This window comes from Fusarium pseudograminearum, chromosome 1, assembly GCF_000303195.2.
Source record: "Fusarium pseudograminearum CS3096 chromosome 1, whole genome shotgun sequence".
NCBI lineage: Eukaryota > Fungi > Ascomycota > Sordariomycetes > Hypocreales > Nectriaceae > Fusarium > Fusarium pseudograminearum.
In genome coordinates, this window is record NC_031951.1 from 5,861,493 (window position 1) to 5,888,806 (window position 27,314).

Below are 27,314 nucleotides of genomic sequence, written 5' to 3' on the forward strand. Positions count from 1 at the left end.
TATTCAGCCTCGACTCAACAAATGTCTCGTGTCTTTGTCGCTTAGTTTCGCTATTCTCGTTTAATTACACCTTGTAATGGGTTCATTTTGGACTCGGTTTAGAGATTGACCGAGGACAATACGATTCTTTGTTATCGTCGAACATCCACCACCCTGTACGCTGGACACTTTCTAGTTTGGACAGTAGACGACGCTAACGTTGTTTGTCCCCAGTCCCGCTATGGATCACTACGAAATATTTTAAGTTGGCTGTCGGCTGTCGTTAAATTTTGTCCCGTATCAATGACCGTTCCCACTGTTCATCAAGTTTTGGAACTTTTTTTGTTGTCAAGATTTCTTGGATTCGAAAGAGGTTGCCAAAATGGCATCTTATTCCCTCTATGAGAAGTACAAGACAGATACTCAGTTCTTCGTCGGCTGGTTAGCGAATGAAACAAAGTTACGCTTCTTGTCCAATCCCACCAACCCCGGCTCAGCACCACAAATCGACGTTGATGCCCCCCCTACCGTCAATGGTTTCGTCCCTCGAGCCAGATACCTAGCCAGCCAGAATCACAATATCCCTTATTATATATTCAGCGCTCTTGACTCAGCCATCCGAAAGAGAAAGATTGCCAGAGACGCTTACAGAGCGAATGCAGGGGCCAAAGTCGATCCAGCTCTAGCGGAGAGCGATCGCACACATCAACACTTCACCAACACCTTGGAACAATGTTTTGACATCCTCGGCGGTGCCGGCTGGACACGCGACGCTACACAGGACGGGAGTTTGCCTACTCTCCAAGACCTCCAAGATGACATATCCAGGAGCTTCGCGGCACTGAACATCCAAAACAAAGAAGCATCTAGTGATGAGGAGGAAGAAGTGACAAGTTCCAGAACAGCTCAGCGACGAAGACCTGGAAAGGGCAAGAAGAAAGGAAAGTCCAAGAAGGCCAAAGGAAAGCAGCCTGCCAAGGGACCAGTCGTCCACGAACAGATTCCTTTGGAGAGGTTGCTCAACATCGATGGCCAAGACGAAAGGGCAAACAACTTTATGCTTGCTGTACATTCGGCCGCTCAGCAATGGATCGAGCTTCGATGGTGCACCGCCTACATGTGGAAGGAAGCCATCAACAGCGGAGTCAATCACAACACCGCCGTGGCAGCTGCTACATCGAAAGTGGCTTTCTCAATGGTCCGGAGAACTCATGCCGCCATGTTGGCCGACTTTGCTGGGAATGACTCTTATCTGACTATCGTGAGGGCACTTGCTCGCGGTGATGTCAGCAACGCACAAGGAACGTTTCAGTTCGATATTGCGAATCCAAATGGTGAAATAGTACCCAGAACGATTGACGACATCGAGGAGCAATTCCTTTACCATGTCTACAAAGCCCTCAAGGCGTTTCTTGACGATTTTCGACTCAACAGGACTGGCAAGCCAACAAGGAATATGACAAGAAGGATTGCTAGCTGGGATCCCAAAGCAAGATTGGACACAATGACTCACGATGAGCGACTGACCTGGCGACATCATTATATTATACAATGGCTCTACGACCTCGTCAATTGTTATTCAGCGGCGCAGCTGAATGCCAACAGAGACTCTGATCACCCAAAGAATTTGGAAGACGTTGACTGGGCCGGCGGCAAACGAACTCTATTCGGCCTCAATGAATTCGCGGCTGATATTACACGCCTGGCAATGCAGGACGCCAGAATCAAGATCGAAACCCTGATCCAGCCACATCACGTCTTTCAACTCCAGTGCATCGTGGACACTTTCACCATTTCCAAGGGATGGCTGATCCCAGTGGACTCGGAGCATGTCCTGGAGGAGCCCGCAGACTTCAAGGCAAGGCGGGATATCGATAAATTCTTTGATCGCCATAAGATCTACTCCCTGGGCAGCTATCATAAGGGAATCGAATGGATGTGTATCTATTTGCAAGAACATTGCGAGGATTTCCACGACCTTGTGAGGGGTAATGTTATTCCGGACATCCTCGATGTTGAACAAGACTTTAGAAATTATCTCGGCCAGCACATCTACGCCAAAGGTCAAGCCGAAGAGCGAATCAATGTTATGACGAGGCTAGAAGACATATGGATCGATTGGGAAGCTATAGAACCATCTCGATTTCAAGAAACAAATGGGCTGCACGAATACTCCCCTTTTCTCTGCGGCGCTAGTCTCGAGGAAGCCTTATCGATATCATTCAAGCAGATGATGTGGCTGTGGCAAGAGATGCAGGAGCCGGTGCTTCTTCTCCAACTGTACCGATTTCTCAAACAAGGAGATTACATTAAGGAGCCTGTCCCGCTATGGGAAGCTCTTGAAATTCTCTTCAAAAAGTGCGCGTTTCCGAAGGATGTCGACGGTCAAACCGACGCTGGCAAGATAACAGCAACCATGACAAGCATGAAGCCAACACATTTACAAGCACTAGGTCGGAGGAGGGACAAGCCTAAAAATGTACACGAGACCTACGACATCAGTTGGTGCACAAACTTCAACCGAGAATCTGCATTATCAGCCTATCGAAAGGCCGACTGGAACCATGAAGCTCTTGGTGTACTGGATACTTCTTTGTCTAGCGATTTGGACATTCTCAAGTCTCTAGGTACAAAGTCCGATGATGAGGACGACGATGAAGACGACGATGAGGATACAACGCCTGCTCTTCCTGAGGCTAGGGGTACCGGTGCAACAGAAACTGCAGGAGGTCCATCAACAGCCCAGACAACAACTCAAACGACCTCACCAGCTCCCCCTCAGCCAGCGCCAGAGATCAGAAGCGATCGTGACGTTGTCTTGAATGCTGAAGCGGATTTCCTGCAGGACGTGTGTGGTTTCTCGTTAGAAGCACCAATGAGGCCTCTCTCTGGCATCAACTACCCAATCATCACCCACACCATACTTGGCGTGTTTGCTCAAATTGAACAGGCGCTCGAAGCGGCAGGGAACCTGGTGTACCTAACTTACTATGATGAAGCCTGGGCTAGGCAGCATGGCCGTCCACCACTGAAACCTGGTACGAGCAAGAGAGGATCTATGTTTATTTCGTCACTTTCGAAGAGGGATGAACCCTGTAAGGAGTTATTTGAAATCACTGCCGATGTTCTGCAGCGTGAGCGTCGGCGGATATGGGAGTTTACATATTGGGAAGATCACGCCTAACCCAAGAAAGATGGCAAATGAAATGATTCAGGTTTGGGTATTGGAGATACTGGGGGATTTTAGATATAGTGGACTCCAATTTATATTCGTTTAAGTGTCAAGTCTTGCAAAGTTATTGATCAAGTGAAGAGTGATCTGGTTGAATTTTTAATTTAGTATCAGATCAAGATAATGTCACAACTGATGAATAACCAATTAGACAAGTAAACTTTGCGTTATCTATCATCCTTGTCAAATAGCCTCAGCTGAAAGACTAAACATCAAGCGGTGAGCCAAGGTGAAGAAGAAGTAAAAATATCTTTGACGCTGCCAAGTACTTGTTGGTATCGTGACAGGGCAGGGATACCTTGGCAAGGCTATGACATCATTAGCAGTGCGTCAGGATATGGCCACTCCAAGAAATGAACGACACGTACAAGACAAGACCAACTTTCCAAGGCAATCCCTGACTTTTTGAAACATAATCTACAAGGCTGATACATTTAATCCTGATTTAATTGGTGATATCTTTCTATTTAACACAGCCTTTGTCTCTCTGACTGAAACATCATCATACTATACTATTTTGTCTGATACAATGCGCCAGTCACTGTTTTATCACTTTTTATATCTCTGCGGAGCTGTCGAGGGAGTTGATCTCTCATCAAAACGAGGCCTCGCTTTCCATGGAGATGATCACGAGGCCGATAACAAGCTTCTCACTTCAAACAACTCGGAAATCGCGTGGTATTATACCTGGTCCCTCTGGCCTTCACAACAAATCGGAAACTCTCTACCATTTCTTCCGTTAATCCACGGTCTCGATGACGCATCAGACTCAGAACTTCAAAATCGTCTAAATAATCTTCCCGACTCGTCAACTCACCTCCTCACCTTTAACGAACCAGACGGCGAAACTGACACCGGAGGAAGTGGCATTTCACCCAAAGATGCAGCAAAGGCTTATATGAAAAACATCGTTCCATTAAGAGACACAAAGCGCGAATGGTCGATAAGCCATCCCAGTGTTACTGGCTCACCACGAGGCTTGGAGTGGCTGCGCGATTTTAACGAATCATGCTACGATATCGACGACAAGGGTTGTCCCACGGATTTCATCGCTGTGCATTGGTACGGCGACGCCGTGGGCTTGGACAACTGGCTCAACAGCCTTCGCGACTTTTACAATGAGACTGCGCCTGATGCGCCGTTCTGGATCACGGAAATGGCTCTCCCGAAAGAGGACGAAGAAGCAACATTTGCTATGATGAACGAGACTCTACCGAATTTGGACAAGAGAAAAGATGTTGAAGCGTATGCGTGGTTTGGAGCGTTTAGAAAGAATGACGCCAACGAATGGACTGGAAAGAATGTTGCGCTGTTTGATAGCGATGGAGGTTTGACAAAGCTTGGTGCTGAGTATTTGGGCGGTGAAGAGAAGGGTTTTGAAGAGGGAACGTCAGAGGGAATTGTGAGGATGCCTTCGATGGGGTTTTTGGGAGTTGCTATGTGTGCAGCGGCTATTTATTTGTGGTGATTTAGTATATGAGTACATGTTAGATGAGTAGATAGTGATACCAATTTTATGACATAGACTTTGTATTTGAACTTCAAAATAAGTGTACATCATCAAACGATACTCGGCTAATTCGTGTGCTTTAGCGTCTCTTGTAATGTTTCTCATTGATGGACCGCCTTAGCGCTCGCCTTTGAGTGGTGGAACAATAGAGTTTAGCGTCTGAATCCGCAGAGTACTCTTGAGGACACTGTTCATGGACACATCTCCAGGTTCAGCATCATGACATTCTATCAAGAAAGAGGACGAAAGACTCACAATTACAGATCAATCAGGCTAAAATAAATCACACTAATACCGCATGCCTCATTAATCCCAGCTGTTCCGCAACCTATCGATCGAGTACAACCGTCACTCTGCCGGTCAATGTTTCAAAGCAGCCTATAGTGGTATCTGCAAGTTGGTTCCAACCAAACGGAACCCAATCATATTTCACGCCATCAAGCGTTGACGATCTTTAATACTCACTATATGTGCGTCTCACGTTTTTGATGTCTGCTAGATCCTCTGTTCCTGAGTTTAGACTGCCTTTGTTTCTTGTCATCTCATCACCGTCCCAACCTCTGTCTGTATTCAGCCATGATCATCAACCCATGATTGCACGTGGTATCACTCAATGCAACGTCGTGCTGGGGGACAGGGTATGATGTGACGTAAAGACCTTCTCCGCACCAACAAATCCACATCCACGGTAAACAAGTTTCGCCCAGCCTCTTTGGCTTCCTCTTCGGTTTACAGGGCTGAATTACACCGACTAAAGAACCAATTGTCATGAATCCAACTCATAGAACATAGTCAATCACTCTATTCAATACACGGATTAATTACCTTTGAGTTCTAGACCATTCAGCACCGATTGGTGGGATGTCACAGCTCTCAACTAGACCATATCGCTTACCATCCCAGCCAATAACTCGGTCAAAGGATTCACCCTCTAGTCTGCTCTACAAACAGCCTGATTTCCCCCGCACGATGATCACAATCGAACTCGTACAATGGATGCTGACGCTAAGCATTCGCTAATATACCCGAACCACGCGCACCAATCGCGACTTGGCGCGCAATGGAAAACCTGGGGAAAGGTCTAGCTCCAAAGCTACCCCAGGAACTTCTGGAGTCGCAACGACAAGCTTTCCGTTGCTCATCGACAACCGCACCAGTCATTAACCTTGAACCTTTGTCATGCGAGCTTCAACGGCATTCTGCATCCTTTCAAGAGGGGTTCCTTGTTGCGGGCATTGACATGTTGACTCCGCATTGTTCGCATCGCCAATCTCTATAAAGCTCCCACGAGCTGCTGTCTGCTGCTGTCTTCTGCTGATCAGTCTCCACTCGACCACCGCAATCATGTTCTTCAAGACTGCCGTCATTGCCGCTCTCCTCCCTTCGGTCTTTGCGACCAAGGGCAAGGGTCCTGATAAGGATGGTAAATACTGGCTCTCCGGAGACGGTATCAAGGCTGCCTTTATCCCCTACGGCGCCTCCATCACCAACCTTTTGATCGATGACCAGTACGGTGTCTCCCGAGACATCGTTGCTGGTTTCGACAACGCCACCCACTACAGCATGGACAAGGGTCATCCTCATCTCGGTGGTGTCCCCGGACGATACGCCAACCGTATCCGAAACAGCACCTTTGAGATTGACGGCAAGGATTATCACGTCAAACCCAACGATAACCCTACCAAAGAGTCTCCCGATGGCGCCGATACCCTTCACGGTGGCCCTGACGGTTGGGATTACCGCAACTTCACTGTTGTGTCCTACACCGACTCGAGCATCACCTTCTCCATTGTCGACCCCGATGGCAAGGAGGGTTTCCCTGGCGAGGTTGTGTCCTACGTGACATACACCCTCGAGGGAATGGACTGGGACATCAAGATTGTCGCATTGGCCACCACCAAGAAGACTCCCATCATGTTGACCTCCCACACATACTGGAACCTCGATGGCTTCTCCAACAACGAGACAAACACTGTTTCCAACCACTCTCTGCACATGCCCTACGGTGGCCAGCGCATGGACGTTGACAACATCCTTATTCCCACTGGTGATATCATTGCCAACAAGAAGGGATCCGTCAATGATTTCTGGAGCAAGAGAAAGATGATTGGAGACCAAGAGAACAACGAGGATCTGAAGAACAACTGCGGTTTCAACTGTACCGGATATGGTAAGTCGCACTCTTTTTCGCATCCATTACAACCCGACTAACATCATATTCTAGACACCTGCTACACAGTCAACCGTGGCCAGCTCGGTAACTACAACTGGCGCACCGAAGGTCCCGTTGCTAGTCTGTCTTCCGCCTGGTCTGGCATCCAAGTCGACATTTACTCGGACCAAGATGCCTTCCAGTTCTACAGCTGCACGCAACAAAAGGGCGACTTCCCTCTGAAGCGCACTCAGGGTCTTAAGGATAACAAGGACTTCCCTCGAACTATCCCCAAGTACGGATGTGTCGTTCTTGAGGTTCAGGACTACATTGATGGTATCAACCACCCCGAGTGGATGCGTGACCAGAAGCAATTCTTTGAGCCCGGTGGTGATCCTTATGTTCTCCAGGCTAAATACACTTTCAGCCTGAAGGGTGGCAAGGAGTAGATAATTAGTGTCTGATAGTAATTCGATTAATTGAATGTTTAATTGTTGACGGATAATGATGAAAATATGTGACAATTATGATCGCGGAATTGGGCCGTCAGATTCCGTCCACGATAGCGTCACGCCCGGCTTCAAATTCCGACTCGGATGCAATCCCGACTTCGCGTATTTATATCAACCCCGGATGCTGCGGGGAACACTCATTGTCATCATAAGTCACTTATCTATCCATCATAAATCATTGTACATATTTACATACTAACCATGTCCAACATCAAGGAATACTATCTCCTCCCCACAGATCTCGTTCCAAACTCACCAAGACCACTTCTGCACTATAAGAATGCGTTACCTAAACGACCAGGTACCACGCATTGCGACCCCGCTCAAGTTTGGGAAACGTTCACCAAGAACGGATGGGACGTGGAATGGATCTTTCGATATCCCCAGACTCAATTATCCCACTTTCATTCAGAGGCGCATGAGTGCATGGCAGTCCTTTCAGGAACTGCAACTATTCGCTTCGGAGTAGGAGATACATCAGACGACCTTCAAGAAAACACCTACGGCGCAGCGTGGGAGAATGGCGGCATTGAGCTTCAAGCTGAAGCGGGAGATGTCTTTGTCATTCCAGCAGGCGTGGCACACAAAACACACGACACCAAACCCGAAGCAGAGTTCAAGCTCCTGTCACCCGGTGTTGGACACGGCATCGAAGCTGATGACCCACGACAGGCCCTGAGAGAGGTTGAATTGTCTGGATATACCATGATGGGAGCTTACAATGGCGGTAACTGGGATTTTGTCAAGCGTGGTGGCGACTATGGCAAGTCGTGGAGGGTTCGAAAGCCCAAGTGTGACCCTGTGTTTGGCCAGGATGGTGGCCTTGTGAAGAGTTGGCCTGGGGATGACAAGGATGCTGATTTGGAAATTGTTCAAGTAGAGAACAGGGAGCATCAGAGAAAGAGCTCCAAGCTCTAGGTTGTAAGCATTGAAACAATCTTAGCAGGTATCATAGCGCACAACTGGATGCGGGGGTTGCTTTGTTTCATCGGGCTTGTGTATATTTCCGGACGGAATTAAGTGGACAGATCAGTCAAATAGGTTAGGAACCCCAAACCATACTCGTATTTGATCCAGTGCCTATCAAGCCAAACTACTAAGCCTTTGTAGGTGCATCCGGCTGAACAGTTCCGTCGTGGGGTTTAATGAAGGTTATAATCCTACGATCCACATGCCATCGAGTTTAAGATGAACATGCTTACATCGTACATGCATATTGTGGAATCTGTAGATGGGAAACACACACATAGATAAACATCGCAAAACACAAGATGCCGCAGCGAAAACTAATTAAGAGGTTGATTCAAATATATAACTTGTTAGAACTAATATTATAACAAAGCCAGAGCCCGGTTTATATAACCCATCAATCAATTTCAATATCGTACTCGCGTTATGTAAGGTCTCAAACTCGTGACACTTTAGTCCTGGACACCAGTAGGGGTGTTGCAGAGGATTCCTTGGTCAAGCTGAAGAGATGTTAGTTATATTAATCATAAATGTCAAAGGCAAACTCACGATGGGGAGGACACAGCAGCGAGCTCGCTGGCCGATCTCGGAGCAGACAGCGCTGAAGTTGTCGGCGTCGGTGGGAGACGAAGGGGCTGTTCATGTTAGCTTGATCTCTAATCGACAGACTCGAGTACTTACGGTTTCCACAGTCGAGGTCAGCAACACCCAAGACATCAGTAGCACAGCACTGAGAAGTGCCGTAGAGGCCACTGCAAGGGATGTAGGCCTGTCGCTTCTCGTTGGCGGGAAGGGCAGAGACAACGGCTCCAAGGAGGGCAACGGCGGCAAGTGAGAACTGCATGGTGAATAGATTGAGTGGGTTAAGAGAGTAAAGATGTAGATTACTGTATTGAATGTGCTTTGAGGATGTGAATGAGGATTTCATAAGTGATTTCCAGTCACGACGCCTCTGTATTTATACAACTCGCCGTCCATACAAGTCCATTTTTAATAAGATGAGCATAAGCAAGCTCTTGTCGTCATCTCTCAATGACTATGACCTATTGCCACTCAACAATGATAGAAATCATGTTAAAGCCGTTGACGTTTTGAGACCTACCATCCCGGTCTATATCGCAGCTTAAATGGAGCCTCGAAACCTGTTGTAGCGTCGCAGCGGCGAGGTACGCCAGCCGGACAGGGGATAGCAACGCATTAACGCGTTTGGACGATCCAAGCTAATTGAACCTTTTAATTGGTTGGGTCGTCGGAGGTATCGCTGAAAGGGATGCCAGACTGCCGAAATCGCCACAGCAAGTTATATGAGCTGTCGACGTTTCGTCCCATTATAGTGGACTTTGTTAAGAACTAATTTGGGACTGCTGCTGCTGGGCCGATGTCATTGTTTGCTGGCATGTCACAGAGAGTTGGCTGATTCGCTGAAAAGGTACTGCTTGATCGTCATAATATCGTCCTGGATGTCTGATTTGTTCCTGTTTCTTGTCTCTCGGCACGTCTGAGCCTATCCGTACATCGTCCTGTACCTGCAGATTACTTGTTCCAACCCCAGATACTAAGTTATTTATTGAGAAAAGATGTAAGTGGCTGTCTTAGAGTGCGGACTAATCCTTCCGTACAAGGAAACTTGACTCTATATCATGATTTTCGCGTGGTCGCTTATCGCCGATCATGGATCCAATGCCCCAGAATCAAGAAAATCTCCTTATGGGTACTCTTGCGAAGCTTCCATGGAGAATATGCTTAACATATTACCTATATACGTCTGGGGATTCTTGATTCTCGAGAAATGTTGCGATCGCGATACCCAGAGTTTGGTGTTTCGAAGCTGGGATCGTAATCGTTCACCGTTATTTACCTGGGCATCGAACGTCCAACACCGAATCGATCAATGCGCATAAATTCCCAATTCATTATAGGCCACGTAGAACCACTTCCTTGAATATCCTCTAACACGAATTGTCTTTCAATTAGGCGACAATAAAGCGGTGTGGCCGATGAAAAGTGCCAAGCTGACAGTGTGTCAAACTGCGTGGTAGAAAACATGTCAACTCAGGCAATATGGCAATATCATTCATTTATTGAATCTAGAACATATGATTGTATCTGGAGCACTCGTGACTTCAATATGGTAGAGAATACTGGGTTCGTAAAATCCTATGGGTCGATTTCCATCCAGCCACCTCATGTTGTTCTTATGAACCAAGGTATTGACATACCAGTGACGGGGGGGCCTATATTCTAGCACTTATTAATTGCTTTTTCTACAAAATTCGTCGTCATCAGTAGCATGTTAAGCCTTTCTGACCTGTGAACCAATAAGAGACTATTGTTAGATTCAAAGACTTGGTTGTTGTCCGCGAAAATGAAGCATCGTTTATATAGATCTCAAGTTGGTTTTTATAAAACTACAAACGGAGACCAGGGATTGAAAACCGAATTAAGCTCCAGTTTTTATTTTCGCATAATAGTGAGAATAGTATCATTTAATTGCGTCAAGTTAATGTATTCTTTCAATAACTTCAGAGATGTACTACTGAGGCTTCCCCGTCAACTCTCTCTATAGTATTTTGGAACAAGGCACACACATGCGTATGTATCTTGTTCCAACCAGTCATTCCTTTAACAGTAGATCAAAAAAGAGATGATTATGACGGTATTACCCCGAAACGTTGATGATACTCATATTTGTATCTATCGTTAGAATATTAATGGTGGTAAAGCTGTTATTCGATGACTACAGTCAAATTATTGCTACCCTGTGGTACAAATGTGCATATAACCCAATATTATGTTTATGAAATCAATGCAGATTAAATATGCTCTTGCATAATATCATGGTCCGGCTGTCTCATGCGTTTTTGATATGTGCCGATCTTATAGTTAGTAATCTCTAGTAAATTGAAAAGGCAGGGAGTACGACTTGGGGTTAAAGGAATATGAACAAGAAGCTGTCTCATGATATGATCTGACATATTTTAGGCGAAGCCTATGACGGCAAGAAGTGCAAGGATCTCCTTTGTAACAATTGTACTCAAATGGAACGCGTAAAATGGTATTTATATTTATATGCGAGCATTTTGTCACACGATGAAATAAGATAATTATGCAAGCTCGCTCAGACGCCTCAAAACATCATCCTCATATGGGTAATCGTCGCTCTTAATCTTTCCGAAAGCAGGCAACAAGATAGCCTCGTCAATCTCAGCATACTTGCCACGCTCAATGTGCACAAGCTGGCCATTCTTGGACTCATCAGCCATCAAGAAAGCGGCACATCGTGAAACAACAGAAGCAGGCTGCAACTCAACATTGATGGCGTTAAGAAGCATCTTGAGCTCGGGCAAGACACTGCTTTCTGTCCAGCTGGGCGCCAGAGTGTTGACGCGGATGGGAAGTTTGGCAGCATCGAGAAGAGGGACAAGACCTCGACCCCAGCCAATGACTCCGTGCTTGGCAGTTGCTGAAATCATTAGTATCGGTTGATAACATGTGAGGGACTCAGTCCAACTTACAGTAATCGACGGCTCGTACACGCTGCAGACCGGTGGTAGAACCACTGATAACAATGCTTCCACCCTCAGCTTGTTGTCTCAGGTAGTAAATCGCAAGAGTGCATGTGTTGACGACACCCTTCAAGCTGACGTCCATGAGGGCATGTGTTGGCTCGATCAGGTCGCCGTTATCATCAACCTGGGTAGACAAGTAATCCGCACGAGGTCCGAGGCCAGCATTAGCAAAGACATGGTCAATACGACCGTAGACTTCCTTTGCCTTCTTAAAGAGAGCAACGAGGTCAGCCCAGACGGAAACGTCAGTCTTGACAAAAGTAAAGGAACCCTCGTGCTGCTTCTGGGGAGGCTGAACGTCTCCGTTGACGACTGAAGCACCCAGGGATAGAAGAAATTCGACAGTAGACAATCCGATTCCCGAAGAACCACCTGTCGAAAGTAAGTATTTTCGGTTACAGTGAGTGGAGATTGTGTTGTTTTTCGTACCTGTAACAATGACAACCTTGCCCTTGAGGACAGAAAGCTTGTCGTCTTGGATCACGAATTCAGCCATTATGATCGATGTAACTTCGAAGTAATTTACGGGTACAAAGTAGGAAAAAGCAAAGAGGGAACTTGGCAAAAAGTACCAAGGGGGGAACCTCTGAAATAGGTTGCGTTGTATTGATCAAGTCAAGCAAAAACACTAGACTAGCGTTCTGGGTGGGAACGGGGCGATTTGTGTCCATGTCCGCAAACGCAACGTCGTCTGACCATGTTATTCATTCGCGTCTATTTGTTCGGCTACACATTAAACCGTGCTTGTGTGCTATCTTTGACAACCAACTGCCAGTCGGCGAGATTCTAGACTTTGGATCTCCATAGCTGATGAGAACAAGTGGGCTCGGATAAGGCGGTGTCTTGAGTCTGGGAACCCTGCAGAAACCCCTGAACGGGGTCTCGAGGACCCATTTCTGTTGGACCGTTGGCAGAGAAAAAATATACGATAGACGCGAAGGATTCACGGATCCGAAAATGATATTATAAGCGGAAATGATGACTGGGTCTGTCTACTATCTATGTATGCAGGTCATTTGTTTGAACTGCCGTTTCAATGTGATATATTACAATACATCTCAGAAGGAACATAGATCTCATCCGGGGGATCAGCAGAACCCAAGATGAGCCTCCTAACATCTGTGGAAACGGGAGCTCTCGGCCCGGAAATGAACGGACTCGACACTAGTCAAAAGGTCCAACGGTTTCCGTGGTTTAGTCCATTTATTCCACTACTAACGACAGTCTAGTCTAGGGGCTAGTTATCCAGTTCGACAGGCATCACCATGTTTCCTGACCAAAGAGATCCGCTTAAAAGGTTTCACAGTGAAATCCATCGCTTAAGCGGCAGACGTCAACATCATTTCGTTTGTCCGCCTTGATGCAGACCCATACTCTTCTATACGAAAGAAAAATAAAAGCAAAATGTAGTCGTTTGCACGAACCATTCATTGTTAACCTTTTGTCTTCTCCACGGGAACTCTGTTTGTTTGTCTAGTTTCCCTCTTTTTAAGATTTTGTTTTCGATAGAGTGTCGTTCATCAGCATGGCTCGCGTGGCAGGTGATGGCGTGGCTCTTCTGTGGGCCACGATTGCTATGCTTTCGCTCTCGTGGATCTTTGCGACACTACGATTTGGAGTGAGGAAATGGAGGAAGAATCTTGGACTGGATGATGGACTGATGTTTGCTGGCTTGGTGAGTGCTCTGGTCTCTTAACCAAGACTTGACTAACTGGCATGCAAGATTCTTTACACCGTCACCACGTCACTCGTTATTAGATGCTGCTTCTACGGCTCTGGCCAAAAGAGAAAGGACCTCGAACCCAACGACATCAAGATGGGGACAAAGGTACTAGTGTTCGTCACGAGTTCTACACTCTCAATACTAACGTCGTCAGCTCTTCTTCATCGCCCAGTTCTTCTACTCCGCCTGCTCCGTCCCGATTAAATCCAGCATCTGCGTTACAATGCTTCGAATCTGCGACTCTCGGCGTCGTTTTGTTTGGACCCTCTGGGGTATCATCGGAATCACCGTCTTTACTGCCCTCGTCTTCATCATCGCTACCGCCAACATTTGCCATCCGATCGAGACGCTATGGGGAGAGGCAAATGGCAAATGCAATACAAAGGTTAACAGCAGTATTGGGTTTTACTTTTCTGCCGTGTCAATCCTTACAGACTGGACGCTGGCTATTCTACCAGCCATTCTCCTGTGGAATATCCAGATGAAGCAGAGAGTCAAGTTTCCTGTTATTGTTATGCTGAGTCTAGGCGCTTTGTAAGTCTACGCCTCTCGACGTTGATACCATACTAACATCTCCTAGTGCAAGCTGTGCAACTGTTGTCCGATTAGGTTACCTCACACTCTACAACGACCCAACCGAGTTTGTCTACAGCACAGGCGCCATTGGTCTATGGTCCATCCTCGAAGAAGGCATCGGTATCATCGCCGGATCCATGCCTGCCCTTCGACCTCTTCTCAGCTTACCAATCTTTGGTCGAAGCACATACGCCAGTGGTGGTGCATCAAACCAAGCATCTAGTCACATGAACCTAGGACACATGTCGAACAAGAAGACACAAAATCAGACAGATACCGAGTTGAATGACTACCATGCAAACCTAACGACCAGGATCTCGCACAGTCGGGACAAGCAGAGTCTGGATGACAATGATAGTCAGAAGTTTATCTTGAAATCCACAAAAGTGGTCATGACGACTGAGCGGGCTTAGCAAAAATGTAACGTTTTGTATTCCAAATAACAATAAATTTTCCATCATTTCCGTCTTTTACCAGGTTCTATCAGTTTTAATGGGCTTCATTTTGAAGAACGCTCGAAAGGATTATTAATTATGTATGTACCCTTAGAATAGATGAGGGGCAACCCGCTTCGCCATTCTGGCTACCTCCCATATGTATCTTTCTATGTCTGCATGCTTCTCGACAAGATCCTCCATGTAAACGTGGTAACGATATCCTTGGATAGCCATATTTCTTAATACCGTATCGTGCATGGAGATGGAGATTGAGCCATCTATCAAGGGACTCTGCTCAGCATCCAAGCAATCGAGTGCCTCCTCGTAGAGATATTCATGCCTCCGGTAAAGGCAACAATGTTGACAGAACTGTTCAAAGACAGTTCCATGAAGCTCTGTCACATCACGAATGTCGCGCAAGAAAAGGGCATCAGCGTTGTTGCTTCTTGATTGCAGCATGACACCGTCGGAGTGGTTGAATATGCTGCAGTGACATTCAAACGCCAAGTAGATTTTTGCAAACAACCAGATCAACTTTGAAGGCATCTGGTCAAAGGACAACCACTGGTTCTCCGATTCCAGCGGTGTGTCTCCCGCTGTTCTGCAGTGATCCATAAATGACTCCTGCATTTCGGGTATCAGGATGTCTGCTTTGACGAGTGTCGACAAACCCAGTCTCCATCTTTCTGGCCTCCTGTATATGTCGAGTCTGAGCATGGCGTCGAGAACAGGCTCAATGTGCTTCTCGATATCGGCTATTGTCGTGTGTCGGTCCCGGATCGATCGAAGCTCTGAAAGAAACTCAATCATAGGAACCGCGTCGATCTGACCAAAGCGAAGGAAGAAGTTTGGTAAACGAGGACTCAGAATTGGATCGCGGTTCCATAGATAGACTCTTGCTAGAGACGGAGAGGCATGGACGGCGGACGAGAGGTCTCCAGGGGATAGGTAAGAGAATACCTGGATATTTAACTCGGCTGGAAGTTTGTCAAAGATGTCGTCTTGAATTGTCATATCCATGGTGAAATACATAAAATTTAAAGAAAGTGCTTGCTGAAGGACGAGTTGGTGAGATGTTGTGGAAAGACAGAGGTGGTAAAGGTGATCTGGTTGAATGAGAAAGATGATTTGTTATATACACTGCCAGTTGAAGTCAAAAGTACATAAGACCCTTTGTTCAAGTTTTAGATTTGAACATTATTGGGTAAACTTCATAAATACTGCGCATGTGGCACAGCAGAAGCATCCTCTATCAGTAATTCTCATTGCATGGCTCACGCGTTGCCATGTTGGTTATGTATATGCTCTTATTTTGAAGGTCAGCCATTGGCCATGACGAAAACCTTGATAAGTGTTTATTTATTTTTAGGCTTCTTGATCGACTAAGTTTGTGTGTTGTCAAAAGGAGGGCGTATTAAGCCTTGTTACCAGCTGTCTAAGTTTTCTACACAAAATGAACGCACGATTTAAGTTGCACTGCGAAAAAGTAGAATTCGCAATGCTGCTTCTAGTGTAATCAATATTTCGGTCTGCAATTACTCAGGTGTCGAGACAAGAGGTAATAGTCAAGATGGTCGAAAGAAGAGATCCAAGGAAATACATTATAAAGCCGTTAGGTAGTTTACCTCTTGTAGTTAGTTCCACTGATATAGCGATATTCTGCCATGAACAACCGCTCAGATGTCAGGCAAGGGACCAAGCCACAACAATGCTGGCAGAAACAAACCAAGACATCAACATATGTCTTTGACTGAAATCGCAGTAAAAGTATCCAGCGAAAATGAATCCTCAGCTACAAAACCTCTACTCAAAGAATGTTCTGAGTAAAGATGATTCCTTTCGTTTGATTTCTCTCCAACCAGGACCTTCTCATACGCCGCTTGCCCTTTGTCTTCTGAACACCAACCTCAGCAACATCCAGCCTTATGATGCCGTTTCCTATGTTTGGGGCGACATGAAGGACCCTATTTCAATTAGTGTCCAGGATGCCGATGAGTCCCAGACTCATGTACGCATCTCGCGCAACTGCCACGCTGCACTGAGTAGTTTACGTGATCCCCATGTATCTCGGCTCCTTTGGATTGACTCCATTTGCATTGATCAAGATTCCCCCGCCGAGAAAAATCACCAAATCGGTCTCATGGGTCTTATCTACCAGAATGCCTCAAAGGTCATGGTGTATCTTGGACAAGGCTCGCCCGAAAGCGATGCAGCCATGAGATGCCTCTGCGAACTTGATGAACCGTCCAACGACAACAGTCTTGCTGCCGTGGGGGCTTCGGCTGTTCTTCAGGAGAACCGAGTTGCAGTAGACAATTTGTTCAAGAGACCATGGTTTTTTCGAGTTTGGGTGCTTCAAGAGATCACGTTTGCACAAACAGCTACTGTTATCTGCGGCGACTACCAACTGGATTGGGAAAGCTTCAAGACGTTCTACCATTGGAATGTAAATGCAGGATGGATTGAGAGACTCCCATTCTCGATCAACTACGCCGTGTCGCCAAGCCCATTCGTTTCTTACGTTACCTATGGTGAGCGCCTTTTGAAAATCTTGGTAGACACAAGATCCTGCGGCGCAACCGACCCAAGAGACAAACTGTATGCCATCATTCCTCTTCTAGATCGAGACCATGAAAAGATGCAGGAAGAGAACGAAGAACAGAAGGAAAGATGGCAATATAATGAGGAAGAACTGCGGCAATTAAGCATCCGACAACGCCGCCTAAGTATCCAAGTCAACTACAACGACTCTGTATCACGGGTGTATACTGAACTTGCCATATTGCTAATGGGTTCGATCGGCCTTGATGTTCTTTCATACGTTGTCAAAGAATCGGCCATGCCTGGATTGCCAACATGGGTCCCAGACTGGACAGTTCTTTCTCCCTACTGGAGTGCTACTCAGAAGGTCACCAGAGGCAGATACAAACCATTTGCAGGGTTTCCAAAGGGGCCGTCTCAACACATCTGGGGTTGGCGAATGTTGTATCCCCATCTCATCGACACGTGGACGATTTCCAATTATCCAACGGCTAGCGGCGAGTCATCTAAACAGCTTCATATCCAAGCGGTCAGCCTCGGCAGGATTGAGAAGCTAGGTGATGTATGTGATCTTGCAAATAATTACTTCCCAACTGGACAGTGGGCAAGTCTCGTACCAGACGAATCGTATCTCAAGAATCCCGAAATGCCCGAAGATTTACCTACGGAGGAGACTCATGAATGGGACAGCGGCCCAAGATCTTTATCTCTGTTTGCCAGGACTCTGACGTTTGATACCGTGGTTTATCCCAAGGTTGCCAAAGACGCTATAACTTATATAAGAAGATATAACGGCGAGATTATTAATGACGCCGACAGTCCATGGGGTTATTTTGGAGATCCAAATGCCAGCAATGGCGAAAGGATGCCGCTAATAGAGATTTTCCAAGGTCCAGGGAGCTTTGAGAGACAAGTCATGCAGATCCTCAAGCGTTGCGATGGGAAAAGACTGTGCATTCTCGACACGGGACGAATTGGCCTTTTGCATGACAATGTCCAGGTGGGTGATGAGGTTTTTGTTGTTGAAGGGGCAAGCACACCTTTTGTGCTCAGAGAGGCGACAAAAGATGTTGTGGAAACTGAATCGCCAGAAAGAATACTCAACTTGGTGGGTGATGGGTTTGTTCTTGGTGTTATGAATGGTGAGATTTGGGATCTTGTAGATAATGGCGATGTATACAGAGAAAAACTCATAATAAGGTGATAGATATATAGTTTATTATACTCTTGCTTTAGGTGCTGTGGCCCTGTAATGAAACTTGCAATTTTTGGCACAATCACTTAATACAAAGCTTCGATTTTAGTGACACTACCGTTGCCAAAGGAAGAATGGAAATCACAGTGCCGCTTCTAGCGTGGTCGATCTGTCTTGGTTTGTACCTAGTCAGGGGCCAAGACAAGGGAGCTTATTACCCTTTTCATTGAGTCAGGCATGACCCACCCTGAACGAGAGCCTCGTTCATGGAGAGCGAACCTCGTAAAGCAACGATGCTACCAAAGCTTGCCCTTTTTAGTGACATGCCATGCCGCTGTGGTTCCATTTCATATATCAACCATATCTGCCCAAGTTTCTATGTCCCAGAACCAACCTACCAACCGGTCCTCTACCACTTATTAATATCTAAATCTCAACCATATTCACATTTCTACTTGCACAAGAGTTTTGGGTATCTACAATGCGAAAGGAGACTTCTCAACGACGAGGACGACAGACTCATAGGAAGTCTCGGGGTGGATGTATGGAGTGCAAAAGGCGTCACATCAAGGTATCTACACCCATACCTCGACTAATTATGTAACTCAGCTAACATATCCCAGTGTGGAGAAGAGAAACCTCAATGTCGATCTTGTGTTATTCGTGACCTTTCATGTTTGTACCAACATGATCGGTGCTCCTCTTTGGAAGGGTTGCACACAACAAAGGCCGCCAAGCTTGAGAGAAATCGTGAAGATTGTTCCAGTATATTTTCTGAAGGCAATCGAAGCGTCTCGGTTCCAACTTCCCTTGACTACCTTACGGCGACATCAGACGTGTTCACTTTGCACGAGCTCGACATTCTACATCACTGGACTACAACCATGAGTCAACTCATGTGCACTCAACTTGCTCCAAATCAAGCATGGGCTATAATATTACCACATCTGGGGTTCCAGTATTGTTTTGTTTTGTACGGAATACTCAGTTTGGCGAGTCTCCAGCGTGCTCTCTCTGACCCTGAAGATATCGAAGGTGATTTAGCAGCTGCCACAAACTATCACGCCAGTGCAGTACAAAAGTTTCTAGCTGAACAGACTACGACCTGTCAACATAGCGATAAGGCTATCGATGCAATGTTTTCCTTTTCCATCATCGACACCATATATGTCTTGGCTACCTACGGCACGCTCTCTCGTCAATCGGAGCCGACTTCTCGTCCTTCTCGTGTTCTTGAACTCGACTGGATCCGCGATATTCGAAGCGTGAGAGCCCTACTCAAGCCTTTCAATGACAAATTACGAGATGGCTGCCTTGGTGAGTTTGCAAACCTCAAGATGTTTGAGGATTGGGATACGGGCCATGTTAGTGGAGATGATGGCCTACTGAATCTACGGGCATCATACCAGGGATGCAATTCTGCTGATATCGAGCTGTATAACTCAACTGTTAAGCTTCTCAGTAGCTGTCGTCCTTACAAGAGCTCTCTGGGAGATGTTGGTACAGACGAAGCAAGGCTCAGCAGACCAAATCCGCATTGGATCACACCATTGATCTTCCTACAAGAGGTATCAGAAGAGTTTATTGACAGGTTGTATCAGCGGCAGCCGCCAGCTCTCTTGATCTTGTCCTTCTTTGGCGCAATGCTATCCGCGTATGATACTGTTTGGTTCATGGAAGGATGGGCATTAGAGATAGTATCGGCCGTCGACTATGCTCTGGGTGATTATTGGGCGCCTTATACTACATGGTGCCGCGAACAAGTTGCTATGAACTTTGTCAGGTGGGATAGTGGCAGTGAAATAACGACGCCCATCTAGCGAGGAGCCAAATGTAGATAGTGGTAGTCGTCAAGGGCATGCATGTAAATAATACAAAAGAATACAATCAACGTCATAACTGACTAGACAGAAAATAGATATCATAGCTACAAACGAGATATTGATCTGCTAGCATGGATTGGCCAATCCCCTGATAACTCTTAGATGTTGAGTTCTTGAAACCTCCTGACAACCTGCTCGTTCTGGCCTTGAGGACTAGAATATTGCGTAACCTTCAGGGTCTCCGTTCGTCCATTTTCCATTGCCCTTTCAACATTGCTCCTTTGGTAAGTCTTCGCACTCTTATAAATACCCTGAGCTGGATAAGCGAGCAACCCAAACATAGCTGTGAATTGTCAGCTTAATCGATCAAAGGATTAAAGATATCAACAAACTCACCACTGCCTGGCTTTGTGACAATATCGACTGTCCCTTTCCCAAGTCCCTTCATGAATCCCAGGGTTCCTTCTTCCTTGGCGCCTTTCATGGGTTTGGTGACAATATTTGTAAGGCCTTCATAGAAGCCATAGCCAAAATTCTAGAAAAATAGTTAGTCTCCTCGCTTCGACAAAACTGGGTATCTAGGAAGTGTACCTTGGCGGCAACTGTACCACCGCTTTTCCAATCAGTCACTGGACCATGATCTCGAACCTCCTCTCCATACAAGCGAGGCACATTCTTGAGCCCATCGGCCAAAGCCAGGGGGAAATCGACCAAGCTGCCTTTTACCACCGCCGTTGTCATCCCCTGCATTCCCTTGCCGGCTGCTACCGCCGCTGCTGCCCCTACAGAAGTCTGTGATCCGTCTTGCTTAACACGTTTCATTTCTTTGAAAGGATCGATAAAGGTGCCTCCTAGAGAGGTCGTGAAATCGGTCATTGTACCCAGGACGGACGAAGCTCCCGCTGTCAAAGGATCCCAACGTTGGTTCTCGATACGATAGTCCTTGGGTCGAAGTCTGCAATTAATTAGCAACGGGATCCAATACGACAAGACCGAGTATCTCACAGCTTAAAGTCTCCCATTTTGACTTTCTTGGATTGTAAGAGGACTTGTAGTGCTTCGTCTGACACCCGAATAGGACTACTATTAGCATTTTTGGCTTTGCTGTACCGCCATCGTGCAACACGCTGATCGAGAAGGTTGCAAGACATTTCAGCCACAGGGAGATGTCGATGGAATGAGTTGACAGCTTTTTCAACTCCCTTTTCCTGACGCATCTGAGCTGCTATAATTTCTGCTGAGTTTCGAGCTTCAGGACTAAGACAAAACTGGATGGCCTCGCTCAGGTTGTCAACTGAGAGACTGCGGTAGGCAATGGGATGTGGACCTGCTCCGTTGGATGCGACAACACCTCCCCAGAAAGGTTGACTAGAAGTCAGATGTTAGTATACGCCAAGTACAAGATCGAACAGGTACGTACTCGCCGAAGAATGGGACAATAGTCGTTGGTCGTCCGTTGATAAGGCCGCATGCGGTAGTACCTGCTCCGCCGTGGTGGACAACAGCGGCAACACGCTTGAAAAGCCATTCTAAGACATAGGGTCAGTTGGAAATGCCCTATGACCTCTGAGCCATGAACGTACCATGAGGACAATCTCCTAGGTAAAATACTGAGTCAGTGCTAGACTCAGTACCCCCAAGTTTACTCCAGCCTCTCGATATGATGACTCTGACTCCAGCCCGTTGACAGGCCTCTTTGATGATTCTTGTCATCTCCGTCGGTTCTTCAATGACAATACTGCCGAATCCGATGTAAACTGGTTGGGGAGCACTGGATAGGAATCGTTCAAGATCGCTGGGTGGCGTATAAGTAGGCTCATCGCGCAAGAAGAAACCAGATATGTCTATATTGTTTAATTAGTGGCTCCGATGAGATAGACGATAGCTCGCTTACCAATATTATCACCCCAATCGGCTGGTTTGGGGACAAGAGCTGGTGACCAGCAGTAGGTATGGGGAATCTTCATAATCTCGACAATATCTGGTCCAACGGCAGCGGGAAGTCGCTCTAGCTCCAGGTCTTTGGCTCTCCATCCGTTTATCACGTCGCCCAGGCTATAGAGTGTCAATTTAGTATATGAACACACTATCATGAAACAAGACCGAGTTCTTACCCTTGCCAAGTCATCAAGTCAACGACACCATAGCTGAGATAGTTGGATGCCTTAGGATCCATATTTTGTGACTGGACGTTCGCCAATGGATGTGGAAATGCTCTCGTTGCTGTCCAGGGCATCGTGAACATGATGTGAAGCGGAATACCTAAAGCCTCAGCGCAGTGAACATGAGCGAAACTCGGTGGGTTTGCGATGATGGCATCGGCGACAAATGCTTGGGATGAGATAGGGTCAGGCTCGACACAAGACTTCCAACAGCCCCTAAGCATTTCACGAATCATGACACGCTTGCGTCCGATATCGCCACCACGGAGACTCTGCATCGATGGGATGAGCCCCGGGTTCTGGACCATGTACTGTGATGACACCGAGTCAATAATCAAGACGAAATTAGCAAGTACCAATACTCACAGCCATGAGATCTTCGGGATCTCCTCCGATAGGGTAAAACTCAAGGCCAGACGATCGAACAAAGTCGGCAAATGTATCATGAGTGGCAAGTCTGACTCTATGGCCATATCGTTTGAGAGCAACACCAAGGGCGATAAAGGGTTGCACATCACCTGTTCTAGTAAATAAACGAGTTGATAACTCCCGCTGCAAAACTAACCTCGACTTCCCACGACCTGGATTACGACAGTGAGCCTGGGACAAGGTTGTTGCGGAGTAGCTGAGGACTCTGCAGCAGACTCTGGCTGATGTGGTTTCGGAGGAGGCAAGAGGCGGTTGACCTCTTCCGGGGCCATAGACGAGAACGTAATATCCAAGGATCCATGTTCTTTTGAGCACAGTCAGTGATGATTCCAATTGGGTGTCTGCTGCAATTGATTGCCTACCATTGACGGCAGCAGAGCTCGCGAGGACCGTGCCAGATGAATGTAGTTCATATGGAGGCGGCACATCCAAAGACTCATCGAGTTCACTTTTAGTATCGCTCATTACGTCGTACTGCTTTGCTGACTTTTCTTTCTGATTCGACATGATCTCGAGAGTTGTTTAAGAGAAACATGTGCAAACTCTTGTCCTCAAGCCCAGCTTTATTGATGTGTCGACTGACGAATGTCAGTGGCTTGGCTCTTCCTTCTCCCAGAACGGTGTAGTCTTGTTTCTCTTTGAGGTGGCTTGATGGGACACTAAAATTTTGATCTACCGAGTCTAAAGATTTCGTTCTTCTCGTTCCGCGTTTGGATGCTCGGTCTGCCTCGTTTAAGATCGTCTCAGCTTGACTCCACCGAAGTCTAGCAGATCGTCTCGGCGAATTTCGTTCAGCGAGTCAAGCTGATTCCAGGCATTGGTGAATCCTTACTGCCACGAGTGTTTGATGATTCAGCGTTGAGGGGCCGCAGTCTTGGCATGGTTTTGGTACCAGAAGGATTGTGCCACTCAGCCCAACTTTCAGTCCTGCCAAGAGATCTGATCTAAGCATTAAGAAAGAGTTATATCCTTCTGTTATAGATAGTTGATTCCGATACGTCGTCCGTATAACACAACGACAACACTTGGACAGCATTATAGATGGACTCAATATCACTAAAGTCAGACAACGAGAAGTAGTTCAAAAAGGCAACCTTGTCCCAAAAGAAGGTCGGTGGATAGGAATAGCCAGTGTCTAGTAGGTTCAAGAAAGGAACCCTTCAAGAAATGGTACTCAATAGCTCTTGGCAAACGTTTCCGGTCAGTCACACATAAGATGGAATCAGTCGCAATGAATGTCTGGGTATTGTTGCTGCAGAAGCAGTGATATCATGATGCTATCAACATAGAATGATTGGGTGTTTCCTTGCTTCACACTTCCGGCCTCAAGCCTTGGGTAGAAAGACTCTCAGTCCTAACACTATCAACACCAAATCTTCAATATCCAACCCACTCTAGGATGAGTAGCTACCCTTCCTGGTGCTAAGACCTCTGAAGTCACCATCAGCTGACAAAAGGACTCCATGAACGACCAAACATCTCCTGTGCCCAACAGCAAGACTAGACTTTCAAAAAGTCCCACAAGGCGCCTTGTCCTTTGGTCTCAACCAACTGCTGTCCATCATCTGCCACGTTCATGCTCCATAGCTCATCATGGTTGTGTTTCGTCATAAGCTCGTAGCCACCTTGGGGATTCGGTCTGAGTGTAATGTATTCGTAAGACTGGTGCTTCTCTGCTCTTGCAACGAACTTTTTGTTGTTGTTGTGGCCGATGATGGTCCCCGACACGCAGTTGCGGAAACCAAGCCATCTGTTTTTCTCGATGCATTCCCAGTGATAACCACCCTTGGGGTTCAGACCGTCGGCAAGCTGAAGGTCACCGGCTACGAGAGTGATGACTTTGCCTGTGTCGCGCTGGCGAATGATGAAGTGAGCGCCAGGATAGGGAACAGATTCAGTGTAGTCTGTGAGTGTCTCTGACATGACGGTGTGTGTTGGGGTGGAAGTTCCGTCCATGTTGGATGATGTTGTCGACATGGAATCTAATAGGATAGAGTCTATCAACTCGAACTCTTTTCCCATGTTGGTCGGGCTGATGCTGTGATTCAGACAAGTCGAATGTGTTGAAGTGAGGGACGGTGAGAGTTGGATGCCTCCACTTTGTTCCACGTCATCTGAGCTGCGGGAGGCCGACCAGTCATATCTTATCTCAAGCGCTGTGGCGAACACTTGAGCTGATGGACGACAATTGTCGAGATTTCACGCTTTCAAGCACAAACAAGCGAAATGGTTTGCCTGCAATGGAATGGGGAGCTCAGAGAGTTGCAGTTGCTTTCACATCCAGTAAGTTATGCTTGCTCGTAGGATGTTTGCAGTGGAAAACAGCTGATCGAGCCTCGTAACAGTAGGCAATCCATCTCAGAAGATTGTTCATCTAGCAATATGGGCATCCAACTGCTGGGTTATTCACAAGCATGAGTGCAATATCAGGCAACAGTCATGCAGGGTAGTCTCAAACAGTCTTCCAGCAAAAGTGAACCTCCTCTTCCACTGGCGATACCTACAGACAACCCTGACAGGTACAGGCCACGACACCTAACGCAACAGTAGGACATTGTTTCTAGGAATAGAACTCACGGTACGATATCTATGCCGTCCCAAACAAGTCACAAACGCAGTCAAACATTAGGCATCAACCTCATAACTGACGAGTCACCCCAGCCACAATCAACTACGAAGCACATACCCTAGACAATCCCATGTCACAAGCTCCCGTCTCAACCACGCAATCCTTCAACTCCGTATTCACATTCACAATCACAGAGACAAACGGTAGGACTTCACTGCCCAGCCGAGCACAGCCAAGCCATGTCTCGTGTGACTGCAATCACAAACAACGTAACACAACAAACGGCCTAGACCCTTCTTTTTCGCGTCTCAAACAAAGCCTCCCCCTCAACACCAACACCCCTCCCCCATGCTCATGCTCATGCCACCGAATGCATCGCGGGCTTCACAAACGGTCCGCCGCCCGCTTCGAGCTTCTTGAGTCAAACAAGGTTAGCCACTAATAAATTAAGATGCAAAGCCGTTGCGATCAAATTTACTGACACGCGCCGTAGCATCCGGCAGGAAGAACGCCACAGCCCGTTCTAGACCGCGAGGATCAACAACTCTGTTCTGCCAAGAGACTTTGTGGCTCAGAGCACGAGGACACGCAAACCCGTGGGCCATCGAGGGCCTAGAACACCTGTCTCGCAGTGATCATGGGTATTCCCGACCCGTTTCCAAGGGGATCTGTACAGAGCTTCAGTGCCCAATGAGGAGCTCCACGCAAGGCCTGGAACTTGCCGAACCCATTGCAGGTCGCCATTGGATGGCTCGTGTCTTTGGGCATCTGGACGGAGGCGTAAAACGGAAAAGGTGCTTGAAGAATCAGTGGCGAATGACATTGCACACTGGCGTGTCCAGTCTTGGGTAGGCTAGAGACATGGCAATAGTTCTCGAATTAGCCAGGAACACCCGGCATTCGGCAGGGCCTCAGTCGGAGCAACGTTGTATCAAATGTCGAGCTATTGATAACGGTCTTTTCCGGAGGCGCAACAGGGACCAAGGGACGAGCGATTGACTACTGGTTGATGCCGCCGTACTATTACAAACGACAGACGCCACGGAGAGGAGCTCAGACAGATGAGGATGAAGTAGCGCCGAAATGTGCCTCCCTGTAAGTAAGGGTCTTTGTTGACCCGCGCTCAGATAGGTAGTTGGGTAGGGAAAAGCATCTTCCTGGAGAGGAAACTCAGGTGAGCCAAGCCTTTGCAGCGGATTCGTTGTCTACCGGCATTTCCGGCACTCCATAATGACCTGATGGAACGTAAAATGGAAATAACTGACAGAATAACTGATCAGATGCACGAGGGGGTTTGTCACGCGAAAAAAGCCCGCTTACCCCCCTGGGGAAAAGGGTCATGTTCGTTCGTGGAGTCGAGAATAATTAAATCCGATGCCGTGACTCCGAATGCACACGAATCAAAAGGAAACAGGTGCATAGTGCTCAGTTGCAATGCATCAAGCAGCATCAAGCGACCTTGACCGTAACGAGAAGAGACACGGACGGTTGACCAGACCAGACCAGACCAGACCAAGCCAGAGCTTTGACCATATGGACCCTTGAAGAATAGAGTAGAATAGAGTCCCATGTTCTGGCTATGAATAGCTTCCATTCCTCGTCTGACACAGACACAGACCGCACTTCAAAGGGACCCCTTCAGACCAGAACTAAAGTGCCTTAGTACAGCAGGAGGCTAAGAAGGGAGGACCCTTAATTTGTGTCGAGGAGCTTACTATTAGCTGCTCGCTCCATAAATATCTCTTTAATCCAGCCCTGACTGGAGATCACCGGACCCTGGATTCGCGATATGTCCATATTGAGATCCGAGCGCATATGTTCTGGAAGGTTTCGTTCGACGTTGTCGCACGATGGATAAGCAAGCCCTCGGTCTGCTAATCTGATTTTAATTTCCCTCAATGCTGCCGAGCTAGCTCTCTCTGTCTGGGGCTGCAAT

At 47.0% G+C, this 27,314-nt stretch overlaps 12 protein-coding genes across 12 annotated transcripts, besides 1 other annotated feature; 7 read left to right on the forward strand and 5 right to left on the reverse strand.

The window, feature by feature from the left end:
• Positions 1-361: 361 nt before the first annotated feature.
• Positions 362-3,163, forward strand: FPSE_11328 (uncharacterized protein; the record flags this gene model as incomplete). Its single annotated transcript, XM_009264445.1, has 1 exon — positions 362-3,163. The coding sequence occupies one exon, from the start codon at positions 362-364 to the stop codon at positions 3,161-3,163; it is 2,802 nt and encodes a 933-aa protein (XP_009262720.1).
• Positions 3,164-3,740: 577 nt separating this feature from the next.
• Positions 3,741-4,679, forward strand: FPSE_11327 (uncharacterized protein; the record flags this gene model as incomplete). The annotated part of the gene is made up of 1 exon (XM_009264444.1): positions 3,741-4,679. The coding sequence occupies one exon, from the start codon at positions 3,741-3,743 to the stop codon at positions 4,677-4,679; it is 939 nt and encodes a 312-aa protein (XP_009262719.1).
• A 1,386-nt stretch (positions 4,680-6,065) lies between these two features.
• FPSE_11326 (uncharacterized protein) lies at positions 6,066-7,322 on the forward strand (the record flags this gene model as incomplete). The annotated part of the gene is made up of 2 exons (XM_009264443.1): positions 6,066-6,891; positions 6,946-7,322. The coding sequence occupies 2 exons, from the start codon at positions 6,066-6,068 to the stop codon at positions 7,320-7,322; spliced, it is 1,203 nt and encodes a 400-aa protein (XP_009262718.1).
• Positions 7,323-7,586: 264 nt separating this feature from the next.
• On the forward strand, positions 7,587-8,303 carry FPSE_11325 (uncharacterized protein; the record flags this gene model as incomplete). Its single annotated transcript, XM_009264442.1, has 1 exon — positions 7,587-8,303. The coding sequence occupies one exon, from the start codon at positions 7,587-7,589 to the stop codon at positions 8,301-8,303; it is 717 nt and encodes a 238-aa protein (XP_009262717.1).
• Positions 8,304-8,806: 503 nt separating this feature from the next.
• Positions 8,807-9,198, reverse strand: FPSE_11324 (uncharacterized protein; the record flags this gene model as incomplete). Its single annotated transcript, XM_009264441.1, has 3 exons — positions 8,807-8,854; positions 8,904-8,989; positions 9,036-9,198. 3 exons carry the CDS (start codon positions 9,196-9,198, stop codon positions 8,807-8,809), a joined length of 297 nt encoding a protein of 98 aa, XP_009262716.1.
• Positions 9,199-11,458: 2,260 nt separating this feature from the next.
• Positions 11,459-12,419, reverse strand: FPSE_11323 (uncharacterized protein; the record flags this gene model as incomplete). The annotated part of the gene is made up of 3 exons (XM_009264440.1): positions 11,459-11,817; positions 11,870-12,295; positions 12,353-12,419. 3 exons carry the CDS (start codon positions 12,417-12,419, stop codon positions 11,459-11,461), a joined length of 852 nt encoding a protein of 283 aa, XP_009262715.1.
• A 1,029-nt stretch (positions 12,420-13,448) lies between these two features.
• FPSE_11322 (uncharacterized protein) lies at positions 13,449-14,635 on the forward strand (the record flags this gene model as incomplete). The annotated part of the gene is made up of 4 exons (XM_009264439.1): positions 13,449-13,598; positions 13,647-13,751; positions 13,801-14,180; positions 14,227-14,635. 4 exons carry the CDS (start codon positions 13,449-13,451, stop codon positions 14,633-14,635), a joined length of 1,044 nt encoding a protein of 347 aa, XP_009262714.1.
• A 132-nt stretch (positions 14,636-14,767) lies between these two features.
• FPSE_11321 (uncharacterized protein) lies at positions 14,768-15,679 on the reverse strand (the record flags this gene model as incomplete). Its single annotated transcript, XM_009264438.1, has 1 exon — positions 14,768-15,679. The coding sequence occupies one exon, from the start codon at positions 15,677-15,679 to the stop codon at positions 14,768-14,770; it is 912 nt and encodes a 303-aa protein (XP_009262713.1).
• A 760-nt stretch (positions 15,680-16,439) lies between these two features.
• Positions 16,440-18,404, forward strand: FPSE_11320 (uncharacterized protein; the record flags this gene model as incomplete). The annotated part of the gene is made up of 1 exon (XM_009264437.1): positions 16,440-18,404. One exon carries the CDS (start codon positions 16,440-16,442, stop codon positions 18,402-18,404), a length of 1,965 nt encoding a protein of 654 aa, XP_009262712.1.
• An 875-nt stretch (positions 18,405-19,279) lies between these two features.
• FPSE_11319 (uncharacterized protein) lies at positions 19,280-20,215 on the forward strand (the record flags this gene model as incomplete). Its single annotated transcript, XM_009264436.1, has 1 exon — positions 19,280-20,215. The coding sequence occupies one exon, from the start codon at positions 19,280-19,282 to the stop codon at positions 20,213-20,215; it is 936 nt and encodes a 311-aa protein (XP_009262711.1).
• Positions 20,216-20,376: 161 nt separating this feature from the next.
• Positions 20,377-23,316, reverse strand: FPSE_11318 (uncharacterized protein; the record flags this gene model as incomplete). The annotated part of the gene is made up of 11 exons (XM_009264435.1): positions 20,377-20,561; positions 20,615-20,753; positions 20,810-21,173; positions 21,224-21,586; positions 21,639-21,747; positions 21,802-22,062; positions 22,113-22,273; positions 22,333-22,691; positions 22,747-22,898; positions 22,946-23,113; positions 23,172-23,316. 11 exons carry the CDS (start codon positions 23,314-23,316, stop codon positions 20,377-20,379), a joined length of 2,406 nt encoding a protein of 801 aa, XP_009262710.1.
• Positions 23,317-24,309: 993 nt separating this feature from the next.
• FPSE_11317 (uncharacterized protein) lies at positions 24,310-24,831 on the reverse strand (the record flags this gene model as incomplete). The annotated part of the gene is made up of 1 exon (XM_009264434.1): positions 24,310-24,831. The coding sequence occupies one exon, from the start codon at positions 24,829-24,831 to the stop codon at positions 24,310-24,312; it is 522 nt and encodes a 173-aa protein (XP_009262709.1).
• Positions 24,832-26,868: 2,037 nt separating this feature from the next.
• Positions 26,869-26,900: a microsatellite.
• Between the last annotated feature and the right edge of the window lie 414 nt (positions 26,901-27,314).